The sequence below is a fragment of the Giraffa tippelskirchi genome, chromosome 1 (genome assembly GCF_054371585.1).
Source record: "Giraffa tippelskirchi isolate mGirTip1 chromosome 1, T2T-mGirTip1v1.2.pri, whole genome shotgun sequence".
NCBI classification, from domain to species: domain Eukaryota; kingdom Metazoa; phylum Chordata; class Mammalia; order Artiodactyla; family Giraffidae; genus Giraffa; species Giraffa tippelskirchi.
The window spans coordinates 199,193,952-199,209,537 of NC_137275.1; the positions used below are offsets into that span (position 1 = coordinate 199,193,952).

At 36.0% G+C, this 15,586-nt stretch overlaps 1 protein-coding gene across 11 annotated transcripts in view; it reads right to left on the reverse strand.

The window, feature by feature from the left end:
- SLC35D2 (solute carrier family 35 member D2) overlaps nucleotides 1-15,586 on the reverse strand; it is a 53,428-nt gene that overhangs the window by 28,927 nt on the left and 8,915 nt on the right. For all 11 annotated transcript variants that reach the window (XM_081523128.1, XM_081523153.1, XM_081523107.1 and 8 more), the window contains exons 2-4: nucleotides 15,175-15,208; nucleotides 13,211-13,297; nucleotides 4,815-4,882 (exon numbers count right to left, since the gene is read on the reverse strand). In XM_081523128.1, coding sequence (XP_081379254.1) covers nucleotides 4,815-4,882; nucleotides 13,211-13,297; nucleotides 15,175-15,208 — 189 coding nt within the window. The remainder of the gene's footprint in view (nucleotides 1-4,814; nucleotides 4,883-13,210; nucleotides 13,298-15,174; nucleotides 15,209-15,586) is intronic.

Consider the following 15,586-nt stretch of genomic DNA (forward strand, 5'->3'; position numbering starts at 1 on the left):
ACTTAAAGATGTCTTATGAGACTGGTTTGAATGGCCTTTTTCAAAGCAAGATTTTAAAAAAGTCATTATTTTCAATTAAATTCAAAAAATATTTTTAGATGATGCCTTTTAAAAGCATCAAGGGAAATTCCCTGGTGGTCCAGTGGTTAGGACTCTGCACTCTCAGTGCCAAAGACATGGGTTCGAGCCCTAGTTGGGGAAATAATATTCCATAAGCTGTACACTGTGGCCAAAAAGAAAAAATAATAATAATAAAATTAAAGCAGATATGGATACTTAATAGTAAAAAGCTGGATGTTCTTCCCCTAAGATCAGGAATAAGACTAGGATGTTTGCTCTCACCACTACATCTATTTCATACTGCACTTGAATTTCTAGATAGGGCAATTAGTCCAAAAAAAAAAAAAAAGCATACAGTTTGGAAAAAAGGAAAGGAAAGTTGTCTCTATTTTCAGATGATATATATCTAGAAAATCCTAAGAAATCCACCAAAAAATTAGTAGAACAAATGAAATAAGTATGCATGAAACAAAAAGAATATACAAAAATCAACTGCATTTCTATACACTAGCAATGAGCAACCCAAAAAGGAAATGAGCAATCCAAAAAGGAAATTAACAACTCCATTTATGATAGGATCAAAAAGAACAAAATTCTTAGGAGTAACTTAACAAAAGCACTGTAAGAACTGGAATACACTGCAAACTACAAAACATTGTTAAAAGATGAAAGAAGATTAAATAGAAAGACACTCCATGCTGTGGATCAGAGACTTAATGTTATTAAAATGGAAATACTTCTCAAATAAATCTATAGATTCAACACAATCCTTATCAAAATTTCAGCCGCATTTTCCCCAAGCAACGGACAGACTAATTCTAAAATCAGTGTGGAAATGCAAGAAAACCAAGAAACCAAAACAATCTTGAAAAAGAAGAACAAAGTTGGTGGGCCCAATTTCAAAACTTACTACAAAGCTACAATTTTCAGTATTATCTAGTACTGGTTTAAAATAAAACATTTAATCAAAGCATTAAGATTGAGAATCAAGAAATAAATCTTTCTAATTAATTAGAAACATTAAATTAATTTTTAACAAGGGTCCCAAGACCATATAATGAGGAAATAACAGTCTTTCAATAAATAACGCTGAAACAATTCAACATTCATATGCAAAAGAATTATTTTGGACCCCTACCTCACTCTACATATAAAAAATAATCTAGAAATATATCAAAGACCTAAATATAGGAAAACTATAAAACTCTTAGATGAAAGAATAGGATTATATCTTTATGACCCCGGATCAGGCAAAGTTTTCTTAGACACAATACCAAAAGTACAGCAACAATAACAAAAAATAGATATATCAGACTTTACCAAAATATAAATGTTTATAAATAGGTAAAGAACATATGACAGATCTAAACAGGAGAATCTTATACAACCTTACTAAGGAATGAAATTATGACACATGCTACAAAATGGATGAAACTTAAAAACATTACACTAACTGAAATAAACAGGACATAATAAAAAGACAAATATTGTATGATTCCATTTGTATGAAATATCTAGAATAAGCAAATTCATAGAGACAGTAAATAAAACAGTGTTTACCAGGGCGGGGGGGGGTGGTTATGGGGCATTATTGTTTAATGGTACAGAATTTCTGTTGGGGATGATGAAAAATTTCTGGAAATAGGTAGTGGTGATGGTTGCTCAAGATTGTGAATATATGTAATAAACTGTCCACTTAAAAATGGTTAAAATGTTTATATTAGGTATATTTAACTTTAATTATTAATTAAATTTTTAAAAACTTAAAACTTTTGTGCTTCAAAGTACACCATCAACAGAGTAAAAAGACAATCCACGGAATAGGAGAAAATTTTGCAATCATGTATATAATAAAGCACCTGTAGCTAGAATATATCAAGACTTAAAACTCAATAACAAAAAGATAAATAACCCTATTAAAAATAGGCAAAGGACTTGAATACACATTCCTCCAAAGAAGTCATATAAATGGCTGATAAGCACATGAAAAGATGGTCAGTATCATTAGTCATCAGGGAAATGCAAATCAAAACCACAGTGAGATATCACTTCACGACCACTGCAACAGCTATAATCAAAAAGACAGACAATAACAAATTTGGCAAGAATATAGAGAAATTGTAACCCTCATACATTGCTGGTGGGAAAGTAAAATGGTACAGCCACTTTGGAAAACAGTTTGGCAGTTCCTCAAAATGTTAAACATGTAGGACTCAGCAATCCTACTCCCAGGTATGGGCCCAGTTGATAGCACTTAATCAGGCCCAAAACCATGAAGGCACCTTGGTCTTTCTTTTTCTCATACCCTGTATGTTATTCATCAGGATACTGTGTTAGTCCTTCCTTCCAAATATATCCAACACCCATACTATGGCCTCTATCTCACAACAAAAATAACCAGGGGACCCTTGGAGAAATGGCAGAAAAAGCCTGATAAATCTGGACATCATGTGCCAGGAAGCAAGGAAGTAATCAAAGACTACTGGAGCCCTAGAACATAGGAGCCAATTCAAAGAGCTCCCACTGACCTGAGATGATACAATTTAAGCATCAAAAGAAGATGCATATAATGAACTAAAACATTAGGTAAATGAAACAAATAGCTCGATGAACAGAATAGAGAGCCCAGAAATAAACCCACACAAATAGAGTCAACTGATCTCTGACAAAGCAGTAAATACAGTTCAAGGGAGAAAGACTAGCCTTTCAAGAAATGGTTGTCAAACAACCGGACATCTACATGTAAAAAAAAAAAAAAAAAAAATGAATCTAGACACAGGCTTTATACCTATCACAAAACTTAACTTCAAAATGGACCATACACCTAAATGTAAAACATAAAACCTCTGGAAGATAATGTAGGAGAAAATCTAGACGTCCTCGGTTTGGTAATAAGTTTTTAGATAAAATATCAGAGGCATAATCCATGAAAGAAAAAAATGATAGTGGAACGTCATTAAAATGTAAACTTCTGCTCTGAGAAACAGTGTTAAGAGAATGAAAAGGCAAGCTATAGACTGAGAGAAAATATTTGCAAAGTATATATCTCATATGGGACTTGTAAATAACAATCCATGAGTTAATAATGCTGGTAAAAAAAAAACAAAAAAACAGCAGTTCACTACTGAAGGTGACACAACACTGGTTTATTACTCTGAATGCTTATAGATAAAGCTTTTATCCTGCCTTTCCTGTATGAAATGGTGAATGAAAATCTGTATTCACTGAGGAAGTTTAGATAATAACTGCAGAAGGGGAGATAATAGTTTAGAAAATCATCATTTTTCAATTTGTAATGAAATAATGGATCTACACAATGATCATCAATGTGTGCTAAACTCATTAGGTAAAAAATTGATGGGGAACATTCTAATGAAGGGACCAGACTGACCCCTTAAAATCATTAAGATAGAATTTTTGATCAATTAAATATCATTAGAAGTGGGAGAAAACATTATGTGCCCTATGAGGTCATGCAGAAGAAAGAACCCAACATCACTAATAAACTGATCTTGCCTGAAAAACTGAATCTGAGTTTGATTAAGCCTCCAGAACCAGCTACCAGTTTACTGAAGACAGGGGAGACAGAACCACACCACATGACACCACGTATAAGCAATTTCCTTCCTTTCTCCTCAGTCTCACTTGCTGAAAGCCTTCATCTTCCTCTTCTGCTACGCATGCAGAAAAGTATTGAAAAACCCTTCTAATAAAGACGTTTCTCAGATCACTAAAAAAAAGAAGCCCTCATCTACCCAGGCCCCCAGTGCAAGAGCTGGGCAGCTATCAGGGTGACTGAAGGCACTCCCATGCTGCAAGTGGGCTCAGAAACAGGCCAAGAGGTTACATGGCAATACAGCAACAGCACCTGCCACAGGAAGCTTTAATACAAATTTGAGATAATTAAGGAAAATTGGTTGACCTAATCCCAGAAAGAAACAACTAAAAGGTATAATCAGAAAGAAGATGGCACATTTTGTTTTTCACAACCACCACCCTTTCCAAACAAGAGTGAAAGGCAAGAGGCCTAATTTCACACTTCTCAGTGTTCTACATATTTTCTCCTTCTGGTCTACTTCCTACCTGCCTCTTTTCTACTCTCTCTGTACTAACAGACTTTATTTCACTTCTGTCACCCTTTACTTAACCTTGATTTTCTCATTATTCACATCTTTTTCATAAGGTTCGTGACCCGAAGGTGTATTCATTAGGCTACATATTTCACACATTTTCCAATTTATCGGATGACTTACTCATTGTACACTTCCATTTTCATTTTTATAGTGACTAACAACAAAGTAGTCAAAGGACCATAAAACAAATGCAAATGCAAATTTCAGAAATATGTATCACATACTTGAAAATAATATGTCATTGATTTTTCCTTGTACCAAACTTGAACTATACGAAAACTGACAGAGTATTCCTGCTTTTATAAAACTGTGAGGGAATCAAAAGTTACACAGAACTGCATTCGTATAAATGAATCTTCCTGGAAAATCATATGTTCTCTATTTTGATTTCTACAGATCTCACACGCTATCTTCAGACTTGGACATAAAGAAAACTAGATCAGCTTTTCAACATTTCTAAAGCATTATCAAACTTAAAACTACCTTATCTCCTTAAATTATGAAATATTATTATCTTCTATATATAGCCCAAGCAATATCTTGAAAAATCAAAGTTTATCTCTGTGACACTAAAAGCAAACTAGTGAAGAACCGCCAATCAACCATTATTGTGCACTCTACCTTAATTTACTTGTGCTTGCTAATCCACTTATGTGGTTTCCAACGTAGAGGAGAGGCAGAGGAAACAGCTTCAATAAAAAAAAGAAAGAATATTTGGTTAGAACTCCAATAACATTTTCCTTCATCAATAAAGATGATGACATTCACTCCCCCATCAGAAAGCCAATCATTCAGAGTTCCTTTCCTTGCAATGACTGAATTTCCAGAATCCAGAACACATACAAGTTTCTCCATGTGATCAAAAAACAGGTATGCAGTGATATCCATAATCCTGATGGTGGTGAGGAAGGTGGATAGAAACGAAAATTTTGACCTTGCCCATATTAGTAGACTGTTTTCCTAAAACAAAGTTCTGAACAAGCACCTCTCTTGGGTGGAGACCCCTAGCCAGGTTGGTGAGTTGAGGATGGGTGCTTATAGTTTATAAACTATATAAATATAGTTTATGGATGAGGTTCAGAAAGCCATGGAAAAAGTGCGCAAACCTGTTATCTAGGCATATAAGCACTTTTCTGGACAAAGACAAAGGTTCTTATCTCACTGACGTGTCAAATAGTTAGTGACGCTTTCAAAAAGTTGTGCATGCTGGCCACATTACTTTGTCTTAAAGGCCTAGAATAAGTAAATATCTACCAAGGTTAAACAATGCAGCCCGTTCTTCCAAGAAGCAAGCGTCTTTTAATTTCATGCTTGCAGTCACCATCTGCAGTGATTTTTGGAGCCCCTCAAAGTTAAGTCTGTCACTGTTTCCACTGTTTCCCCATCTATTTCCCATGAAGTGATGGGACCAGATGCCGTTTACATTAATAGTTTGAATGTTGAGTTTCAAGCCAACTTTTTCACTCTCCTCTTTCACTTTCATCAAGAGGCTCTTTAGTTTCTCTTCACTTTCTGCCATTAGAGTGGTAGCATCTGCATAACTTAGGCTGTTGATATTTCTCCCAGAAATCTTGATTCCAGCTTGTGCTTCATCCAGCCTGGCATTTCACATGATGTACTCTGCATATAAGTAAAATAAGCAGGGTGACATACTTGCTTGACGTACTCCTTTTCCTATTTGGAACCAGTCTAACCATGTCCAGTTCTAACTGTTGCTTCTTGATCTGAATACAGATTTCTCAGGAAGCAGGTAAGATGGTCTGCTATTCCCATCTCTTTCAGAATTTTCCACAGTTTGCTGTGATCCACACAGTCAAAGGCTTTGGCATAGTCAATAATGCAGAAGTAGATGTTTCTCCGGAACTCTCTTGCTTTTTTGATGATCCAATGGATGTTGGCAATTTGATCTCTGGTTCCCCTGCCTTTTCTAAATCCAGCTTGAACATGTGGAAGTTCACAGTTCACGTACTGTTGAAGCCTGGCTTGGAGAATTTTGAGCATTACTTTGCTAGCATGTGAGATGAGTGCAATTGTGCAGTAGTTTGAGCATTCTTTGGCATTGCCTTTCTTTGGGACTGGAATGAAAACTGACCTTTTCCAGTCCTGTGGCCACTGCTGAGTTTTCCAAATTTGCTGGCATACTGAGTGCAGCACTTCCACAGCATCAACTTTTAGGATTTGAAATAGCTCAACTGGAATTCCATCACCTCCACTATCTTTGTTTGTAGTGATGCTTCCTAACGCCCACTTGACTTCGCATTCCAGGATGTCTGTCTCTAGGTGAGTGATCACATCATTGTGGTTATCTGGGTCATGAAGATCTTTTTTGTACAGTTCTTCTGTGTACTGTTGTCACCTCTTCTTAATATCTTCTGCTTCTGTTAGGTCCATACCATTTCTGTCCTTTATTGTGCTCATCTTTGCATGAAACGTTCCCTTGGTATCTTTAATTTTCTTGAAGAGATCTCTAGTCTTTCCCATTCTACTGTTTTCCTCTATTTCTTTGCAGGCTTTCTTACCTCTGCTTGCTATTTTTTGGAACTCTGCATTCAAATGGTTATATCTTTCCTTTTCTCCTTTGCCTTTCACTTCTCTTTTCTCAGCTATTTGTAAGGCCTCCTCAGACAACCATTTTGCCCTTTTGCATTTCTTTTTCTTGGGGATGGTCTTGATCACTGCCTCCTGTACAATGTCATGAACCTCTGTCCATAGTTCTTCGGGCACTTTGTCTATCAGATCTAATCCCTTGAATCTATTTGTCACTTCCACTGTATAATCATAAGGGATTTGATTTGTGAAGGGGTGTAAGGAAGTGAAACTAATACATACCCCTGCCTGAGGCTTGCCCCTCTAGGAGATATTTGCAAGAATTAAATGATCTTTTTACTTTGTTTCCCTACCTCCCCACCATCTTTGATCCATAAAAGAACCTGACATTCAGGCCTCAACAAGACAGTTATTTTGAGGCCTAGCCTGTCTTCTTAGTCAGCTGGCTCCCCAAATAAAGCCTCTTCCTTGTCTCAATGCTTCATCTCTTGGATTTATTGGCCTACTGTGTAGCAAGTAAAGCGAGCTTGGACTCCTTAACACAACCACAATTAGAAAGCATTTATTCTTCGGCACTCAGCCTTCTTTATCGTCCAACTCTCACAACATACATGACAACTGGAAAAACCATAACCTTGACTACACAGTTTTAACTAACAGTAATCTTTTGAAGTTCCAACTACCTGATCTTTGTTGCAAAAAATTTTACATATGCTAGCTCCTCCCTTACCTCTTCAGAGCACTCTCTCAGAGCTATCTGAGCTGAAAGACTGCCTCCTGGGCTTAAGTCCTTGTTTTGTCTTCAGAATAAAACATGATTGTCAACTTTCAGGTTGTGTGTTTTTTTCTGGTCAACAATATTCTCATTAACAGTGTACAACTGACTAAATCATACAGCTATTGATATTACAATTTCAGAGGTTCTTAGGCATTGAAAAGAATCAGTTGCCCCTACTACCATATAGAATTCAAAATAAAGGCAGTACTGACTTCTAGTTTCTGGTAACCATGGGCAAAATTATTTGTGCTAATACCGCTGCTGAAAACAATTAAAAATGCTAGGTAAAATAATAAAACCTTCATAAAAGGCATGAAAGGACTAGGAAGATAGTGAGGAACCCCTAGGTCAAAAATAAAGGGAGAACAGAAACCCAGAGAGAAACAATGGAAGCCAGAGATAGCAGAATTACATCTCTGAAGCTCTGCCAAAGCAGAATTCAAATAAGAATATATTTCAAAAACAAAGGAATTTTTTTCCTTTTTCAGACAAAAATGAAGAGTATTTAAGCAGACCATCAGTAAATTCTAAACAAGGTAGTTTCAATCAGGAGGAAAATGGCATGTGTGAGATCCACAAAGGAAAGAAAAACAAAGGAAGCAGTAAATATAAATGGACACTTTTTTTTTTTAAAGAAAATTAAAATGTATTATGAGAGTTAGAGTGTTAAAGCACTTAGTGGCAAGAGCATATAAGTTGGGAGGAAAGGTAAATGGAGTGAAAGTCATTGCATTGTTGACAGGGAGAATATATTCACCATTACAATTTGGTAAGTTAGGCACGTCTGTTTTGAATTCCAGGGAAACACTAAAAGAACTGACACAAGAGTTCCACCTCGTACAATTAAACACTTTAATGCACCAGGAAGGTTTAACTAACTTAAAATTTTAGGCACCTATGGGAATTCCCTGGCAGTCCACTGGTTAGAGCTCTGTGCTTCCACTGCAGGGGGCATGGGTTTGATCCCTGGTCAGGGAACTAAGATTCCCACATGCTGTGTAGCGGGACAAAAAAACAACAATCTAGGCACCTAATCATACAGTCTCAAAATACAGAAAACAAAACAAAAAACCTAACAAATACCAAGAGAAATAGACAAATCCATAATCAGAGATAATGGCTGTAACAGTATCTCCATTCTCACATACTCTTAAAATGTGACTTTGATACTCCCTTTCATCCAGAGGTGGGCTTCCCTTGTGGCTCAGCTAGTAAAGAAACAGCCTGCAATGTGGGAGACTTGGGTTTGATCCCTGGGTTGGGAAGATCCCCTGGAGAAGGGAAAGGCTACCCATTCCAGTATTCTGGCCTGGAGAATTCCATGGACTGTATAGTCCATGGAGCCTTGAAGAGTCAAACACGACTGAACCACTTTCACTTCACTTTCCATCCGGAGGTAGGGTCTATGTCCTAACAGCAAAAGGTAACTAGAACATAGGTAAAAGGCATCTCAAATAAACCTCCAGCAAACAACATACTTAATGGCAAAATATTAAAAGCTTTCCCTTTGAGATCAGACAAAAATCCCCAGTATTTACATTTCTAACACTGAATTGTAGGTCCTATGCTGTACAGGAAAGCAAGTAAAAGAGATGAAAGAATGTTGGAGATACAAAAACAATATACAAAAGAAAGATGAACATATGTATCTGAGAAATGGACTATTTTAGGCTATATCACTAAACAAAGGTCATCAGCTATTGTAGCCACCACCTGTGCAGCCACAGCCTATGGTGAGCTGGTGAGGCCTAAGGGAATTCAGGAAGGAAAGAAAACTTGCCATATAGGAGCCATCAGACTGCAGTTGCTCCCACACGAGACTTAAGGAAATTTAGGATATGAAAACAGGATACTGGCTCAGATAGCTGAGGTGCATATCAAAGGAATGATTTCCAAGCCCAGATTTTGCATCTTCTTGTACACAGAAAAGTGCTATATACCTTAACATATTTGGTTTTCTTTAATTAACAGTACTCGTTTGAAGTTCAGACTATCTTCACTTTGTTGCAAAACTCCTATATGTCCTAGCTTTCTGCCTCAACTCCTCAGAGCGGTTCTCTCACTATTACTTGAGATGCTGCCTCCCAGGCTTGAAGTCCTAAAAATTCCCGCCGAATAAACTACAATTCAGAAATTTAAGGTTTGTGAACAATTTTAAGTCAACATACCTCTAACTTCCCAAATAATCTTTTTTTGCCCATGCCTTGCAGCATGCGGGATCTTAGTCCCCTGACCAGGGATCAAACCTGTGCCATCTGCAATGGAACTGCAGAGTCCTAACACTGGACACCAGGAAATTTCCCTGTTTAAATGATATATGCAACAACAGCAACAACAAAATCTACTTCTAACAAAAAATATTAGAACTCTATGGCAACCTACTCCAGTATTCTTGCCTGGAGAATTCCATGGACAGAGGAGCCTGGCAGGCTTCAATCTGTGTGGTCACAAAGAGATGGACACAATTGAGTGACCAACACTTTCACTTTTATGTACACCATGTACATAGATGGTAAGATTCAACACTTTAAAGATGTCAATTCACTTCAAACTGCTTTAGAGCTTCAATGCAATCCAATCAAAATCCAAAAAGTTTATTTTTCCTGAAACTTGACAATGTGCTTCTAATATTCATCTAAAAATGTGAAGAACCAAGAATTCAGGAGGTAAAGACTTGCTCTATCAGACAGCAAGACTTCGCATAATGAAAGTGAAGGTCGCTCAGGCATGTCCAACTCTTTGCAACCCCATGGACTGTACAGTCCAGGGAATTATCCAGGCCAGAATACTGGAGTGGGGAGCCTTTCCCTTCTCTAGGGGATCTTCCCAAACCAGGAATCAAACCCAGGACTCCCGCATTGCAGGTGGATTCTTTACCAGCTGAGCCACAAGGGACTTTGCATAAAGCAATAGTAATTATGGCTGTGAGGTAATAGTGCAGAAACACAGACAAATGAAAAAGCATGGAGAGTCCAGAAACAACAGTATCATGATATAAGTGGCACAACATAAGAGCTAATAAACCTCTCAGCTGATTCTGTGACAATTGAGTACCTAATTGGAAAAAAATAAATGAAATCGGACTCTTACCTCACACCATTCACAAAAATCAACTCCAAACAGATTAAAAACCTAATTCTGAAAAACAATATGCTTTTTATCTGGAAAAATATCTTTATAATCTCAGAATGAGGAAGAATTTCCTAAGTAAGAAAAATAGTGATTAATTATTAAGGAAAAGACCAATGAAATATAACTGTTTTAAAATTAAGATTCTTTTTCATGAAAAGGAATACATGATAAAGAAATACAAGATAAATACATAATAAAGAAAATAAAAAGATATGCCACAGAAAGGGAAAATATATTTGTAATGCTATAATAACTAACAAGAGGACTATCATTAATATATTTTTAATATATTTTTTAAACTGCTAAACAGATCAGTAAGAAAAAGACATAAACCCAACAAAAAAAGGGCACAAGTCTTAACAAGTACTTCACAGAATAGGATATCCAAATGGCACTAAAAAATGAAAAGGCACTCAACCTCATTAATAACCAGGGAAACGCAAATTAAAGCCAAGAAGATGTCATTACACACCCAGCATTGGCAAGAATGAGGAGCAATAGGGCCTTTCATACACTTTTGTGAGGAGTGTGAATTTGTACAGCCACTTGGGAGAACAGTTTGCCATCATCTTTTCAAGGTGACAATATGCTCCCTCTAGGAGTCAGCAGTTTCACTGCGTGATAAGCCTCCCAAAGAAACTACACACACACGCGCTGTTTTGGACCGAACTGTGTCTGCTCTACACTCACATCTTGACGCCCTGGACCCCAGGTGACTGCAGGTAGAGATAGGGCCTGGAAGGAGGTAATTAAGGTTAAGTGAGCTAATAAGTGTGGGGTCCTAATCCAATAGGGCCTGTGTCCTTATAAGAAGAGGAAGACACACCAGGAGGGCACAGGCATAGTGTAAAGGCCACACGAGGTCACAGAGAGGAGGCAGCTGTCTATATGCCAAGGAGAGAACTCTCACCAGAAACCAACCCTATCAGCACCTTCATCTTGGGCTTCCTACCTCCAGAAGTGTGAGAAAATAAACCCCCTTTTTTTAAAGCCACCTAGTCTGTTATATTTTGTTATGGGAGCCTTATCTGACTAACACATCTGCATCAAGATCCAACTCTCAGTACATTCAGAACAGTGCTTTTTATTTTTCTCGTGTCTAAACCAGAAACAACTCCAATTACCATAAACAGTAAAACAGATAAATTATATTTATACAATGAAAATAAAAGAATACAGCCACACACAACAATGTAGATGAATCTTACCATCATAATAAAGTGAAAGCAAGATACAAAAAATATATATAGTTTAATTTCCTTTATATAACCTCCAAAAATAGGCAAAACTAAATTCAAGCATACATACAAACTTAGAAAACTTACAGAGAACTCAAGAAAATCATTACGACAAAAGTCAGAATAGTAGGTAAGGATTCTGTGACCCCATCTCATGATCTAGGTAATGATTACAAGGGTAATTATTCATTCAATTACACATTCATGGAAGATGCCTTTTTTTCCTATGTCTAGATATTTCACAATTGTTTAAAGTATTTAAAACTATATCATAAACTAAGCGTAGGCAAGCCCAACAATATTCTGATCTTTCTTATGATGACTGGGTTAATACCTTTCCTACACTTCAGTGGTTTGTTTTTCTCTGTTTGTGGATGTCCCTGATTATTGATGATGTAAGCATCAATATGCTAATATTGACTAAAATTAGCTAATATTGACTAATATTCTAATATGACTAATATGTTTAGTCAGCCTGATGAATAATCCAGAACTAGACGCCAATGTTTTTCTAGGCCTTAGAGACATGGAGTGAACAAACCATGTGAGCTCTTTACTTTTAAGGAACTGCAATCTGATTTAACCTCCCTAAATCCAAAAATGTCACCATGATCCATTTAATACTACCGGTCACAGGGGATTGTTCTAGGAATTAAATGTCTGGCCTCATGCCTGGCACCTAGCAATTGTTCAATAAAATTAGGTCCATTCCATATACCCAGGAAGAAATGGCAGGTCTCGTGTTTGTAGTTCTACCATGGGGAAAAAGAAAAACAAACTATGTATATCAAATTGTATTTACTCTTTATTCCACTCACAGACTTTATCTACCCAAGCTAAAAATGAAAATTTAAAGCAGGGATCAGCAACCTGGGAGGGCCCAAGAGATAAATCTAATTCATCTTCTATTTATGCAAATAAAGTTTTATTAGAACACAACTACATCGATTCATTTATACACATATCATCTACAGCTGCTTTCAAAGTACAGAGCTGAATACCTGCAAGGGAGATAGCCTGGCCCACAGAGTCTAATTATTTGCTATCTGGTCCTTTACCAAGCAAGCTTGACAATTTCTATTAGAGAGTTTTGCTATTTCAGAAGACATATAGTATTTATTTAATACCCATTGCTAAGCACACACTTTTACTATCATGTTACATTAGTGGACCACTGAATGATATGAAATCTTTATTAAAAAGTTTCTAACCAGCAGGAAGCACAGGGTATATGGAAATGGACCTGTACTCTAAGATCAATTTGTAATTTTATAGCATTTTCACATCTTCCAACATAGCTATATGTACTTTCCATCACATACCTTTGTAGGAATTTTCTTGTCAAAATCAGGAAAGTGAATTATTTTATTCAGCTTGGACACATATAGTATCATTATGGTAACTGCCATCTAAAGAAAAGGGAAGAGAAAAACTTCAGCAAAATATCTAGAAAGACTATTTGAGGTACAAATACATCATCAGAAGAAAAGAGATTCACCAAAAACATATGTATCTGAAAAATCTATTTTCTAGGTTCCAAAAAAATTATTATCCCTTAAAATATTAACTTTTTTTTGTCACTGAATATATTGCATTAGAACTATAGGCCAAAAGTATAACATCAAATAGACTTACACATATACACGTGATCTCAAGCGGCTCAAGGAACAAGAACAGAGGGAAAAAACAATGCTGTGCCCCAAACAGACCAGCGTGACCACAGTCAGTGAGGCTGCTTATTGATCCTGGACCATACTTCCCATGTACTGAGCATATGGTCACCTTCCCCCATAAAGTAAGTGTTGGGGTGAAAGGAGGGGGGGAAGGGAGGCAAATTTCACACACAAACATATTTTGTAAAGTACACAATTTCTATAACACAGAAGACATTTTCTCTCCACCTAGCCAGTGTTACAAAAATATCTCATTCAAATGCTATTTAGCTGGGTTACACCAGGTATATCAGAAATTACCCAGATTATTATTACGAAATAAAAAGTTTTAATATCATCTTTCTATGCAAATTTTAGAACTTATTCACTTTTCTCCATATTAGGATGCAAAAACATAAAGACTCCTTCAACATGATTATTGTCCTAAACCTCGAGCCTGAGTGTACAGATATTTATGATAGATTTATATAACTCAAGCCCACTCTGAATAATAATTTTAGTTTGTATTTATGACTTACTTTCTAATTCTTAACAGAAATATACCAACACTATGTAAACTATTCTGCAATTCAAATTTTTAAAATTTGGTCTACTGGCTTCTTTCCTTACAAACTGCAAATCAGAAAGGTTTTTTCCTTAATTGAGTATAAGACAGTGAATTTATTTGCCTTGGGCATTACATAGGGCGTATTACCACATACTATTGATCTTTTAAAGTAGTACTTTAAACATATTTTCACACTGAACCATAAAGATACATTCTTTATTACCTTAAGGAAACACTGTTTCCTTATTTTTCACCCTAAAATGATGTCCAAAGAGTATCTTATTAGCAAAACATTTAACTAGAATGTTTATTTGTATAAATTCTAGATTCACAATTTAAAATTTAGTTAACAGATATAATTTTTGTAATTTTTTCTCCTTGTAAACTAAAGAAAAACAAACAAAAAAACCCCTTCAGTACCTGTTAACATTTGTCTACTAGAAATCACTAGCATGTGACAAAAAAAAAATGTAAGCAAGTCACAAAATAATATTAATGGAAAATTTTAGAAACAGCCAAGTGGAGGTAAGTTTGCAAGTTTATCCAAGCTTACCCTTACACTTGAGAACAAACATCAGGAAGTTCAGGAAGGAAACTGCAAACCTGTTTCATTTGGCCCTTAGAGAGTTTTATGAAAAAATATGAATCTGTTGCCACTATTTACAAATTGGGAGGTTTGCTGTGAAAATAAAATTTCTCTGATTCCTAGTGAGCCTCGCCTCATCTCCCCAAACCTCTTCTTAAACAACCACAGTGACTCCCAACTGTGCACACTCATCTGTAACCCAGCAGACTCTGGAGGCTTTCAGTCTGCTGCCCTCTTACTTTAGAGTAATTAAATTCTATTAAGGAAGTTAGAATTAGTTGTTTTTCCTACAAATACAACTGTTCCTAAATTGTAAAATGAAATAAAATGTATCAATACTTCACGTTGTCTCACCCAAAGTACCATAGTCCTCTGCCAACTGAACAAATTCGGAAACCACAGTCTTAAACAAAAGCACTTAAAATTTCATCATATATACTAACAAATAATTAAGAGGTTAATTTATCTTTTTTCACTTACCTGTCCAACTCCAAGAACAATTGGTGATGGGAAACTACAAAGAATACAGAATAACAAATAATTTTAGCAACTAATGAAAAAATTTGAAAACAATATACAACACAGAATGACAGGAGTTATTAAAAGGTCATGTTATTAAAAGCTTATCAAACTTATTAAAAGGTTATTAAAAGGTCTTAGACTATTTTTTCTGTCTTAGTGAAAACATCAAATTTGTTCATTGTTCATTTCTTTTCCATTTTTTAAACTGATCATTGCTAAACTGGGCAAACTTCTATTGCCCCTTGAGGCAGACTGTCATATTAACAAACAACACAGTTGTATATGTAGAAAGCCAAAGTAATCTGGGGGATAAATGACTAGAATTAGTAAATAACTTTAGCAAAGTTACTGAATAAAAGATGAACATGTG